Genomic DNA, 13,797 nt, shown 5'->3' with positions numbered 1-13,797 from the left:
AAAAATAGCGCTTAGAAACAAAAATGCTTCGATGAGGTGTTAACACGGCATCGTGACAGAGTCGTTCCCAACAAGCCGACACCGGCAGCGCCGGACACGGAGTCGTGTAGACCCCCAAGTACAGTACCTTTGGTGAAGAGTGAAAAGAAGTCGATGCGCGAAGTCGGGGATCGCGGCGTCGGTGCGAAACGTTGAATCCGCGCACTTCGAGCGGCATCGGTCACGACGTGGTGCGGCGACTTCCACGGAGTCGCCGACTTCAGCAGGGCTGCAGCGGCATCGGGCCTGCGAAGAGCGTCGCGTTCCAACGAAGGTCACGGCGTCGGGTGAAGGCAGCGTCCTCGGATTCAGCAGCAGCGTCGGTCCGAAGACATCCGAAGTCGATTTCCTTGGTTTTCCACCAGCTTTCCTTTCAAGGGCCCAGGGACTGGATAGGGCACCACTTGTCAAAGCAGGAGTCTCTCCAGAGACTCCAGGTGCTGGCAGAGAGATGTCTTTGCTGTCCCTGAGACTTCAAACAACAGGAGGCAAGCTCTAAATCAAGCCCTTGGAGATTTCTTCACAAAATGGAAGGCACACAAAGTCCGGTCTTTGCCCTCTTACTCTGGCAGAAGTAGCAACTGCAGGATAGCTCCACAAAGCACAGTCACAGGCAGGGCAGCACTTCTCCTCAGCTGCTCAGCTCTTTTCCAGGCAGAGGTTCCTCTTGTTTCAGAAATGTTCCTGAAAGTCTGTGGTTTTGGGTTCCCTTTTTATACCCAATTTCTCCTTTGAAGTAGGCCTACTTCAAAGTAAAGTCTCTTTTGAATGTGAAATCCTGCCTTTCCCAGGCCAGGCCCCAGACACTCACCAGGGAGTCGGAGACGGCATTGTGTGAGGACAGGCACAGCCCTTTCAGGTGTAAGTGACCACTCCTCTCCTCCCTCCTAGCACAGATGGCTCATCAGGAAATGCAGACTACACCCCAGCTCCTTTTGTGTCACTGTCAAACTGACCCGGACAGGGAATCCACAAACAGGCAGAGTCACAGAAATGCTATAAGCAAGAAAATGCTCACTTTCTAAAAGTTTAGCTCAGTCTTCTGAAGGCTCACACGTGAATGAAGAGTGCAATTGAATTGATTGGTGACCTGGCATGTGAGGAGGAATGGTATTTTAAAATCAGATTTGATCTCCTCGAAAGTAGACAAGTAAAAGAACTGAAGAATTCTGAGGATATATTTAAGGGACTCCCATCGTATTAGTCCTGAAGAAGACCCATTGTGGAGCTGGGATTTGTCCCAAGATATAGAGGGGTTGAAACGTCGACGGATATATCATAGTCTGGATTGGTCTCTGCATAGTATCTTTGGAGGACTGAAGCAATTGATTTAGACTCTCTGAGGACATGGAATGGATTTAATGCAGTAAACAGAAAAGAACCAACCGACTGTTTTTAATGTTTTTGTATAGGTTTTTGATTTCTTGGAATATGTATTACTCTTCTTTCTATTTATCACAAGCACTTTCTCTCACACTACCTTTCCTTTGGTGTGTTGTTTTATTAGATGGGCTGTCCTTATAGGATGAATATATTAAATTGATATTTATATATAAGTAAATAAATGAATATTATATTTGTATGAATAAGTAGTTTGTTTGTTTTCACCTGTGTTGCTTTATGATATATAAATAATTTTTATTTCCCCGTTAGGGCATTGTTGTATGTTATGATTATCTTTTACCCAGCCTGATCGGATTTTTGGGTTACCCTCTGTGGTTTACTAGCACACTTTCTAAAAGTGGCATTTTCAAATGCACAATCTTAAAATCAACTTTACTAAAAGATGTATTTTTAAATTGTGAGCTCAGAGACCCCAAACTCCACATGTCCATCCGCTCCCAAAAGGAATCTACACTTTAATCAGATTTAAAGGTAGCCCCCATGTTAACCTATGAGAGGGACAGGCCTTGCAACAGTGAAAAACGAATTTAGCAATATTTCACTGTCAGGACATATAAAACACATTACTATATGTCCTACCTTAACCATACACTGCACCCTGCCCTTGGGGCTACCTAGGGCCTACCTTAGGGGTGCCTTACATGTAAGAAAAGGGAAGGTTTAGGCCTGGCAAGTGGGTACACTTGCCAAGTCGAATTTACAGTTAAAACTGCACACACAGACACTACAATGGCAGGTCTGAGACATGATTACAGAGCTACTTTTGTGGGTGGCAGTGCTGCAGGCCCACTAGTAGCATTTGATTTACAGGCCCTGGCACCTCTAGTGCACTTTACTAGGGACTTACTAGTAAATCAAATATGCCAATCATGAATAAACCAATTACATACAATTTTACACAGAGAGCATATGCACTTTAGCAAAAGCCAACAGCAACAGGTAAGAAAAAATAGGAGGCAGGAGGCAAACAGATTGGGGATGACCCTGCATAAGCAAAAAAGTCCAACATATATATATATATATATTCTTATATATATATATGTATATATATATATATATATATATATATATATAGGCTTGTTCCCTACAAGGGTTGATCCTCCCTTTGCCTCCTCCCTGGTAGCTTAGTGGGGCCTAATGTGATTCCTCATTGTGGATCATGGCACACTTCGATCCCCGATCAGGAATCTGTTTGTGAGAGGCATCGTTGGAAAGGGGAGCCTCTTCCCTTTCCAGCAGGAGAGACTCTTCCCTTTCCAGCAATACATCCCACAACATGTGGGCCATCTAGACCCCACCAAAATCCACTGGACGTGAGAGCAGACTGTACCTGCTTCTTGAAGGTAGGTCTGGTCAGGGTTTGTGATGTCAGACTCACAGATCGGTGGGAGTGAGGCAGGTAGAGACGCGGAAATGATTCCACTTCTCCCCTGGGGGAAAAATAAAGAATCCTCAGTTGTTTTACACCAGAGGATTCTTTCAACCCTCCCTGGCCATCAGTGGCCATTTGATGCACCAGGGATTGTGTGTATGATGGCCATTGGTCGTCTCATGCACTGAATAGATTAAAAATGAATAATACCTGACAGATAGCCATTCTTACAGTGTTTGGGGGCTGGAATTGTCACACTTCAAAGAGTGTGGTTGTTGGAAAATGGGTTATTGGTAGGGCAGGTAGGTACCTACACCTAGCAACAAGCCACTAACCTCCACATAGGTACAGTTAGGTCTCAGTAAATTAATCCCAGCTCAACCCTTGGTAGCTTGGCATCGAGAGTCAAGGCTTAACTTAGGAGACAAAGTGTAAAGCATTCAAATATCACAAAACAGTAATTAAATAAAACACAGGAAACAGTTTAAAAATCCAAAACCAATTTATAAAAATAGCTTATATTTTTATCTTTAAAATGACACAAAAACGATTAAAATCGGTTCAGGGGAACCGGAGATATGAATTTTTAAAGTATTATTATTTTGTAGCGCTTAGAAACAAAAAGCGCCAATCGGGTCATCTGGTTGCACCAGGACCGGGGCAAAGTCAAACTTTCAGGCCGACCGCGATGGAGCCCTGCTCGGCTACAAGTCGCGGGAGGCCTCGGTTAAAAAGTTACCTTCTGACTTAGTCTCTTTTTTGATGTTTTTCTTCCCCGGGACGAACCTGCCAGTTGGATCCGACCTCCTGGAGCCCTTGTCCGGATACGCAAAGTCGGTTTCCTCGGTGGTGATTTTTACCTTCGGACGTAGTCGTTTTTTCGAGATGAAAATCCTTCGACCGGGGTAAACCTGGATCTTGATCCGACGTCCGTGGAGCCCTTCTCGGATACGGCTGGAAGGTCCTGGTCAACTTTTTACGTTCGGACTTAGTCTCTTTTTTGGATGTTTTTCTTTACCGGGACGAACCACGAAGTCAGGCCGGGTCGCGGTTGAGGCAAGCCGGCTAGAATTTCCGCGTCGGGTTGGTCACTTTATGGAGCTTTTTTTCAAAAATTCTCCAATCTTTTCCAAACTTCTGGGGCTTCACCCAGATGTTCTTTTAAGGTTCTTTTGGGGTCCACAGCTCACCCCAAGGGTCCAGAAGTTCTGTGATGGTCCTTGGGAAGTGCGGACTTCAACTCCCAGAGTGCACCTGGCGCAAACTCCTTTTTGGCCACTGGACAGTGGTCAGCTGGTCACTTTTTCAGGAGTTGGTGCAGGGGACTCTGGATAGCAATTTTTCCCCTGTAGCAAACAGGGAGTCCCTCCTTGAACCAGTGGAAGCCAGGCAAAGTCCTTCTTGTGGTGAAGCCCAAGTGTGCAGCTGGTGCAGTCTTTCTGAGTGCAGGGTCCAGGTGCAGGCCAGGGGTCCAGCAGGGCAGTCCTTCTTCTCCTTGTAGTTCCTTCTTCTTGAAATTTGGTGGGGATCTGAGGTGTGGGTGCAGGTCTGCCAGTTTTATCCTTGCTCCTGGGTGAAAAGCAGGGGGGCCCTGGTTCTCCAATCAGGGACAGGGTCGTCCCCCTGTGATGACCACTTCCTGGGAAGTGTGGCAAAAATCCATCCCAGAAGGCAACAGTCTCTAAAAATCCAACATGGATGAATCTGATTTTTGGAGGTTACATCTGGTTGAGCCCACCCACTGGTGTGGCTAAAAATCATAAACACACCCCTCTCCTGCCCTCTCCTAATCTAATCAGGGGGGCACCTAGCTGTCTGGGGTTGCAGGATGTGGGGGTGTTGCTGGGTGCTGCAAATGTCCTTCTCTGCCTTTGAAGACCAGTTTGGCAGCCCTCCCCCTTCCTGCCTCACCATCTGCTGAGGGGAGATTCTCTCCCCCAAGCACATTCCTTTGTGTGAAGCCAGGCCACTTCACACCTCATCAAAGTAGCCTGGCAGAAGCTGCTGCAGGCTGGCCAATCAGAGCACAGCAGCAAAAACAATGCAGAGCTGAAATTGGCAACTTTTTAGGTAAAGTCTAAACTTTTTACCTGAACAAGTTATATTAAATCCAACAACTGGAAGTTGTGGGATTTATTACAACAATTAATTTGATACCAAATTCTTGGTATGTAACATTTAAGGAGACTTTAAAATTTAAAATAAAGTCTGCCCATTCTAGCCTATGAAGGCCATTTACTTCAATGAGGGAAAAACGAATTTGGCTGTTTTTACCTCACCGGGGCTTATAAATCTATTTTTATAAAGTCCCTGCTTATAGTTACATGGCACCCAGCCCTAGGGGCACATAGGGCACACCTTAGGGGTGACTTATATGTAAAAATAAGGTAGTTTAAGACTTTGGAAGTACCTTTAATTCCAAAGTCGAATTTGCATATAACTTTAATTTAAAAGCAGCCAGCAAGGCAGGCTTGCTTTTAAAATGACACTGGGCACCTCAGCAGTGCACCTAGGTGTGCACCACCTATGCTGTGGTCCCTAAACCTACATGCCCTACCATATACTAGGGACTTATAGGTAGGTTAACTTAGCCATTTATAATTAGCCTAATTTGCATATCCATTTTACACAGAGCACAGGCCCTGGGACTGGTTAGCAGTACCCAGGGCACCATCAAAGTCAGGAAAACACCAGCAAAAAGAGGAAAATGGGGGCAAAAAGTTATGGGGCCTCTGCAATCAGCCCTGTTTTCTCACAGTGGTGGTTATTGTTTGTGTTGGGACAGTCAGTGGCATTGGCAGAGCTGGCAGGAGCAATCTGTGGTGTAGGCCAAAGTGATCTCAGGATGAGGCTCCTGGCATTTCTTTTTCTTTTTTGTTTAACAAATTAAGCACTGCTAGGCTTGAGCCTTTGTACAGGACTGTCTTTTATTGATGTACAGTTTTTTTTTTTCACTATGGGCATGGACATTTAGATTATATCTAGCGAAGGAATGAACAATAATTCGGTCACAAAGAGTCAGTCAAAAACTTTAGAGCGAGGGGCAGATTTATCATAATGTAACACAAGGGAAATACTTCACTAAAGTCTGACTTATAAAGCAACACAAGGCCACCTTGAGTGGCCCTGCGGGTCTTGGTACATCTGAGGTAATGCAAGGCAGACCACTTGCTGCCTTGCATTACTCTGCCAAGGGAAGGTACTCCATGGGTGGAGCGTGGGTGCATGGATTTTTGCATATTTCCAGATTTAACATGAGTTTTAGAGTCAATATACTACGCTTCTGGCCTCCGAGGGGAGGCTTAATGAGGAGAAATGTATATTTCTTCAGGTCTTTAACTCTTTCTACCAGTGCTGCATTTGCCACACACTTAGAAAGAGGAAATATCCTCAGAAGATTGTTTATGTGTAGGAAGATGTCCCTTCCCACACAAAAACAATCCTGCCTGCATCACAGTGAAAGGTTTCCTGCTTTGGCGCAAGGCAGCACATTGTGCACCAGCACAAAGAGAGGTCAGCAATGCGCCATATAATATTAAAAATGGAGCATCCCTGCCCTCTCTTTTTCACGCAGCACAGCAAGGTGTCTTGCTGCTTTGCTTTGAGTGAAAGTTTGTTAAATCTGGGACTAAAAGCGCTCAAGTCTCAGCGTACTTGACTGCGTAAAGAATTCTGAAGTAAGCGCTTCCACTTACGAGCATTGTTTTTTCAGCTACTGGAAGTTTCACCTGACAAAAAAAGACAGAGCACAACAATATGATCATACCTTCAAATAATTTTAACCGATTCTCGTCTAAGATGTGTATATGTTGATCATGTGAGAATAAAATATTCAGGCCCGTATTTATACTTTTTGACGCTAAACTGCGCTAACGCAGTTTAGCGTCAAAAATTTTTGCGCCGGCTAACGCCATTCTGAAGCGCCATGCGGGCGCCGTATTTATTGAATGGCGTTAGCCGGCGCAAGCAGACCGGCGCTGCCTGGTGTGCGTGGAAAAAACCACGTACACCAGGCAGCGCCGGCGTTGGGAAAAATGGCGCTAGGGCGTCTTAAAAATGGTGCAAGTCAGGTTGACGCAAAAAATCGCCTCCACCCGATTTGCGCCATTTTTAACGACGCCCAGACGCCATTTACATGACTCCTGTCTTAGTAAAGACAGGAGTCATGCCCCCTTGCCCAATGGCCATGCCCAGGGGACTTATGTCCCCTGGGCATGGTCATTGGGCATTGTGGCATGTAGGGGGGCACAAATCAGGCCCCCCTATGCCAAAAAAATATATTAAAAAAAAAAAAAATTATACTTACCTGAACTTACCTGAATGTCCCTGGGGTGGGTCCCTCCAGCCTTGGGTGTCCTCCTGGGGTGGGCAAGGGTGGCAGGGGGGGTCCCTGGGGGCATGGGAGGGCAGCTGTGGGCTCATTTTGAGCCCACAGGTCCCTTAACGCCTGCCCTGACCCAGGCGTTAAAAAGAGGCGCAAATGCGGGGTTTTTTGACCCGACCACTCCCGGGTGTGATTTTTGCCCGGGAGTATAAATACGACGCATTTGCGTCGCAGTCATTTTTTGGGACGGGAATGCCTACCTTGCATCTCATTAACGCAGGAAGGCGTTCACGCAAAAAAATGACGCTCTTTACTCATACTTTGGCGCTAGACGCGTCTACCGCCAAAGTATAAATATGGCGTTAGTTTTGCGCCGAAATTGCGTCGAAAAAAACGACGCATATTTGGCGCAAACGGAGTATAAATATGCCCCTCAATGTAGACAAACAGAAATCTCTGCTAATTGCAAAGCAGGTTTCAAGAAATGCAAAGGCGGATTTCCTGATCCTTCTGCTTGAGTTGGACCTCTGGAGAACAGTTACTGCGGCTCAAATCGGCGATGCTTGTGATATTGCAAACATTCTTTATTATTTAAGTCACATTGACAATTGCACGGGGTGCGGTAAAAGCGAAAGGACTGAAGCCTTTACAGGGTTCTCAAGCAGCGTAAAAGGAAACCGCCGCGTCGAATTGCAATAATTGTCCTTTTGGGTGTAGAGTGCAATTTTCTTGCAGATTCTTTTCAAAACATGCAGCATTGGCTTGGAACGATTGTGCAGAAGTGATTTGATTGCCTCAGTGGAAAATTAAAATAGTTTAAAAACATATCCTGTTATACACTCTGTCTGTGTGAATAATTTATTGCAATACTATGAATGAAAGGGTGATAATCAGCTTCCATACTGTGCTGTAACATGAAACGCTGACTTCTTTATGAATAAGTATTTTTTTAAAGTCCATGTAATTATAAAATGCTTGTTCTTTCTCTGCAGGAGCTGGGAAGCAGCAGTCCACAACAAAGGAACTGGAAGGGAATTGCCATTGCACTGCTTGTAATTCTGGTTGTATGTTCACTCATCACTATGTCAGTGATTCTTTTAACGCCAGGTAAGCCCTAACCTTCTATGATGGAGCCTTGGTCACAGCGAATAAATGGAAACAGAGTTATTTTTGTGTTTTTCTATAGCACACCATTATCGAATCAATGAAAAAAATTATGGGTATTATGCTAAGATAATTGACCGCCAACTAATTTAGGCTTTGCAAACTGCGTAGAATAACTTTTGTCTGACAGCGTGCTTTATAGTTGCAAACCATAAAGTACAAAATGTGCGCATACAACTTTCATGTGTGATCAATACTTAGGATATGATTTTGAGTACAGTAAAGAAGGCTAGAAACGCACAGGGATAAGTAGAATATGCTGCCAGTATGAATGGTCGTGTTAGGGAAAAAATATTGGCTCTAGAAATTGACCACATGTTGTATTTGTTAGGGTCACACTTCTGCGAAAGTGTCTTAAACCGTAGAAGCCTATTTTCTTATAACACTCTTTCTCTCGCTCCCTCTCTCTCTATATATATATACATATATATATATTCCTACTTCTGGTCACCGGTAGGTAGTTATAGTTAGGACCTAGATTACATTGAGAAAGTGCTTTTGACTTCCTTATATATCTGGCACCATGTGACAAATCTTCATAAAATTATCCCCAAAAAGTCTGCCCGAGAATCTTGTTGTGCATGGGGTAATCCACCAAGTGGGGTAGGGTGGGGGGGGCAAAAAAAAGCGCATTACCCATTTTAATTCCCTTAAGGATTTTAGACACAACTACAGCCCGAACTGCTAAATGGAATTATACAAAATATGGCAAAAAGGTAGCTCTTGATCCAGAAAGAGTGCTTTTTTGTTATTTGGTATAAATCCATTTCGTAGTTTTTAAAATATTACAAGGAAACAAAAATTGTATATGTGAAGTCTCAAAGGCTTTGCGAATACTCCTGATCTTATGCAGGGATCTGACTGGCTGCCAGCACTTCAGACAGGAAGTGTTGGAAGCCATTTTGAGACTCTGCTTCAACTGAATCTCAAAAACAAATGTTAAAAAAAGAAAAGGGGGCAGGGTATTGTTACCCTACACCTCGAGCCTTGGTGCAGGGGTCCCCCAGGGGCCACCCATGTCTTAAAAGTTATTTTTTTTAAATCATGGTGAAAATCGCGTCACATCCACAAATTTCACCGTGATTTAAAGAAAAAAAAGTGAGGGCGGTTTCCCACGATTGCGTTTCATTTTGCCTCTGGGTGGGCCAGGTCCTGGGGGCATAGCAAGAAAATAGTAGGGGGTGCACAGTGTCCCCCTCCTAGGGCTTTTGAAAGCCCCCAGGACCACTACCTCCCTGGGGCACTGCTTATTATATTTGCTGGGGAGCCCGCACAGCCCCCCACAGCACCGGAGATCACCACCGCTCCAGGGCACTGAAAATTATGTATGCAGGTGGGACTGCTGGGTCCACCCACCCCACTGACCTCCACCACCTCAGGGCAAAACGTCTTACATGAATGGGGGGGGTGGCTGCGTGGTCCTCCTGCAGGACTCGGGACCGTCACCTCCCCAGGGCAATCAGTATAATATATGGAGGGGCCGAGACTTCAGCCGAGTCCCATAAAAAGAGTTAAAAAAAAGAAAAAGGGCCAGGGTAGGGAAACACTGACTCCTTAGCTCTGTAGCTGGGGTCCCAGAGGGACCCTGCTAGGGCAAACAATAACTTTTTCTTAAATTGTGTCAAAATATTTTTTTTAAAAAGTGTCTCCCATGCTTGTTTTAATAAGCCCCCTGATTGGGTCAAGTCCCGGGGCATATACAAAATTCCACCTCCCCAGGGCTTCAATTCAATACTATGTGGGGGGAGTGCATAGCCCCTTGGACCCGGAGGACCACCAACTCCCTGGGGCAAAATGCTTTACTTCTAGTAAGGGGGTCCTGCAGACCTCCCTATGCCCTAGGAAACCCCACTTTCCCAGTGCTGTTGGGAAAATATGAGAGGTGGCCGTATGCCCCCGGCAGTCCCAGGGGCCACCAAGCCACTGGGCAAATTCAAATGTTGGAGGGGGGCCCTACAGCCCCCCTAGAGGAGCCAATAATGGCTCTGGGGATCGCACACCCCCTCGTACGGGCTCCTGCTATGTCCCAGAGTGCCCACTCGAAGAGCATTGATGTTTGCTGTGACTTGGCAGGAGCTTAGACATCTCCCACCAAATTGAAGCAAACACTCCGCTCCCAGCAATTGAGAGCTGTCAAACAGCTCTCACTTGCTTGGAGAGGAGGTTTCCTCTGTTTCCCTGTGCACAGACATGTGGGCAGAGAAACAGAGGAAGCGATTGCTCTCTCGGACAGGGAGCTGCCTGCTTAGCATCTCCCTTTCTGTGACAGCAGTGCCGGCTCCCGCAAGAGGCAGGGAGATGGATGGGGTGCTGGGGGCCTTGAGGCTTCCCCATGCTCCCATTGCACACTGGAGAGGTGGCCAGGCCCTGGGGGATTGTATGTCCCCTGGGACAGAGATCAGCCAAGGGAGGTGGGCCACGCGCCCCCCTCAATTTAATGAGTGACGTGCCCCAGAAGATAGGGTCCCCAGTTTGACCGTGAGAGGTGGGCTTCCCTCCCCCACACTGGCCATTCACACAATGAGGTAGCACTTACTAACTAACCAGTAGAATGTGTTCCAGTTGGATAGACATTTTGTGCAAAACTGTGGACTCTTGTTGGATAACTGAGCAGGTGATCTTCTGTTTTGGCCATGATGCTCATTTTACAGAAATTAAACCTCAACAGGACGCACTCACAAATATAAAAGTAGCCGGTGATCCAGTTGAAGCTTTCATTTTGGAAAGGACAAATGATCCTAACTCCTGGGTTTGGCGAAGGCAACGCAAGTGTGTTTAGTCCACAATTCCATATTGGAAAAGAATCAGAAAGTCTTTGTGGAGGTGAATACATCTTTCATCTATTGGACCGCAATCAGACACTCTCACACCCACACTCACACCCAGAGACACTCTCTCACACCAAGACAGACAGGCCCAACAACTCCAAGTGTGGGGTTGGTTGGTTAGGGGGTTGGCAGCAGGGACTGGCCACAAGCTGTGCAGAGCAGTGGTTGGATTAATGTATAGTAATGAAAATTACTTCACAAAATAACAGAGAAATTCACTGAAAAAGCCAAAGGTTACAGGGACATTATAGTTAAGAAATAGATTTTTTTTAAACGTAGAAATTCACAGAAAAAAACAAAGGTTACAGGTATGTTATAGTTAGCTTCTGAATTTACTTGCACAAAACCAGAGAAATTCATGCAGTTTTAGTTAGAGTTATTTCAAGTAAATTTAACTTGTGGCCTAAGGTAACTATAACATCCACCCTTGCCATGCACTGTTAGTTACCCCAGATATTACAGCACTCATGACAACTGTTAGATTTTTCATCCTTGGCGTGGTCTCCCTTAACTTTTTGCCTCTGTTCCCCAGGTTGTTAATGTGTGCTGGACTCTGATTTTACTGTTTTTGTTACTCTGGGCACTTTACCACTGCTAACCAGTGCTAAAGTGCAAGTGCTCCTTTACAAAACATGTATTTAATTGGCTGATCCATGATTGGCATATTTGATTTATTAGTAAGTCCCTAGTACCGTGCACTAGTGGTGCCCAGGGCCTGTAAATCAAATGCTACTAGTGGGCCTGCAGCACTGATTGTGCCACCCACATAAGTAGCTCTGTAATCATGTCTCAGACTTGCCATCGCAGTGTCTGTGTGTGCAGTTTTAACTGTAAATTCGACTTGGCACGTGTACCCACTTGCCAGGCCTAAACCTTCTCTTTTCTTACACGTCAGACACCCCTAAGGTAGGCCCTAGGTAGCCCCAAGGGCAGGGTGCAGTGTATGGTTAAGGTAGGACATATAGCAATGTGTTTTATGTGTCCTGACAGTGAAATATTGCTAAATTTGTTTTTCACTGTTGCAAAGCCTGTCCTTCTCATAGGTTGACATGGGGGCTACCTTTAAATCTGATTAAAGTGTAGATTCCCTTTGGGAGTGGATGGGAGTGGTAAGTGCTATGCATGCGACCAGGTGGGTCATGTGAGGGGGGACCCCAAATGCCCCAAAAGTACACCGGCACCCACTGGTGGGCCGTCCCAGGGTTTGGCCAGTGTAGCGCTTGGGGAGGAGTTGGTTTCAGGCAGGTGGGAACCAGCTGAGATGACCCTTGTCTCACTAGGGGACAGTGAGATGGTCCAGAAAACCCTAGCGCCTGAAAACACTAAGAAGTACAGGCAGTGGGTGACCATTAATGGACAGAGGGTGGAGGCTCTGAGAGACACAGGAGCCAGTGTGACTACAGTGAGGAGTCAGCTGTTGTCTGAAGAGCAGATAGATCCCCGGGTACTTCACCAAGTAGTTGCAGTGGACAACTCAGAGCGCCTGTGCAGAGTGGCGCAGGTTCCCTTTGAATGGGGGGGTGGTCTCAGGTTCCTTGAAGGTAGCTGTGAGTCCAACCATGCTGTTGATTGTTTGCTAGGCAATGACCTGGAGGATTCCCCTTGGAAGGAGGTGGAACACAAGTCTCACTTGGACATGTTGGATCTGCCTGGGTGGGTATGCGTGACCACCGGGTCAATGGCAGCCCGTCAGGGTAATCAAAAGCCCCTGGAGCCTGAAACAGTGGCCCAGGGGACCGCCAAGAAGAGGAAGGGCAGGGGGCACGGGAAACCAGCCCCAGAAGTTCCCACCATCCGGGAGGAGGCGGAGCCTGAGGGTGACGCCCCAGAGCCTACAGGGGAAAAAGTGTCTGATCTGGGGGAGGTCCCTGAGCTGTTGCAATGGCAGAAGGAAGGGGGCCCACCAGGGAAGCATTCTGTGCAGCACAGATGCCCTACTTTGGAGGGTTTGCAGCAGCAGGCTGCAGACCAGGTGGCTGGCCAGGAGCCAGGATCACACCTGATATATTAGGAGGATGACCTCCTGCATAGCGAGCCTAAGGTTCCTGAGCCTGGGTCAGCCCGTGTGCTGGTGGTACCCTAGTGCTTCAGGTCCTTCCTAGTGGGGTTGGCTCATGATGTGCCTTTAGCTGGACATTTGGGGCAGGACAAGACCTTTGAGAGGCTTGTCACCCACTTTTACTGGCCCCTAATGTGCAGGCACTCAGATGCACATTGCAGGTCTTGTCAGACTTGTCAGGCAAGTGGCAAGAGTGGGAGGAAGTGTAAGCTCCCCTCCAGCCTTTGCCTGTTGTCAGTACTCCCTTTGAGAGGGTAGGCATTGACATTGTGGGGCCTCTGGATCCCAAGACAGCCATGGGCAACAGGTTTATCCAGGTCTTGGTGAACCACGCCACCCAGTACCCAGAAGCCATTCCTTTGAGATCAATCACTTCCCCTGTGGTGGGTCGTGCTTTGATGGGGGTTTTTACCCGTATGGGGTTCCCCAAAGAAGTGGTATCTGATAGGGGTACCAACTTCATATCCACGTATATGAAGTCTCTGTGGAAGGAGTGTGGGGTAACCTACAAGTTCACCACCCCTTAACACCCCCAAAGTATTGGTCTGGTTGAGAGATTCAACCGCACCTTAAAAGCCATGATCATGGGCAAGTCAGCGTCCTTGAG

At 46.6% G+C, this 13,797-nt stretch overlaps 1 protein-coding gene across 1 annotated transcript in view; it reads left to right on the top strand.

Annotated features, from left to right (window-relative positions):
* The window catches only part of DPP10 (dipeptidyl peptidase like 10), a 1,473,102-nt gene that overhangs the window by 300,794 nt on the left and 1,158,511 nt on the right, over positions 1 to 13,797 (top strand). Inside the window, exon 2 of the mRNA XM_069224346.1 lies at positions 8,132 to 8,246. Coding sequence (XP_069080447.1) covers positions 8,132 to 8,246 — 115 coding nt within the window. The remainder of the gene's footprint in view (positions 1 to 8,131; positions 8,247 to 13,797) is intronic.

This window comes from Pleurodeles waltl, chromosome 3_1, assembly GCF_031143425.1.
Source record: "Pleurodeles waltl isolate 20211129_DDA chromosome 3_1, aPleWal1.hap1.20221129, whole genome shotgun sequence".
NCBI classification, from domain to species: domain Eukaryota; kingdom Metazoa; phylum Chordata; class Amphibia; order Caudata; family Salamandridae; genus Pleurodeles; species Pleurodeles waltl.
The sequence above is the reverse complement of the archived record's forward strand: the minus strand, read 5'-3'. Positions and strand labels throughout refer to the sequence as shown.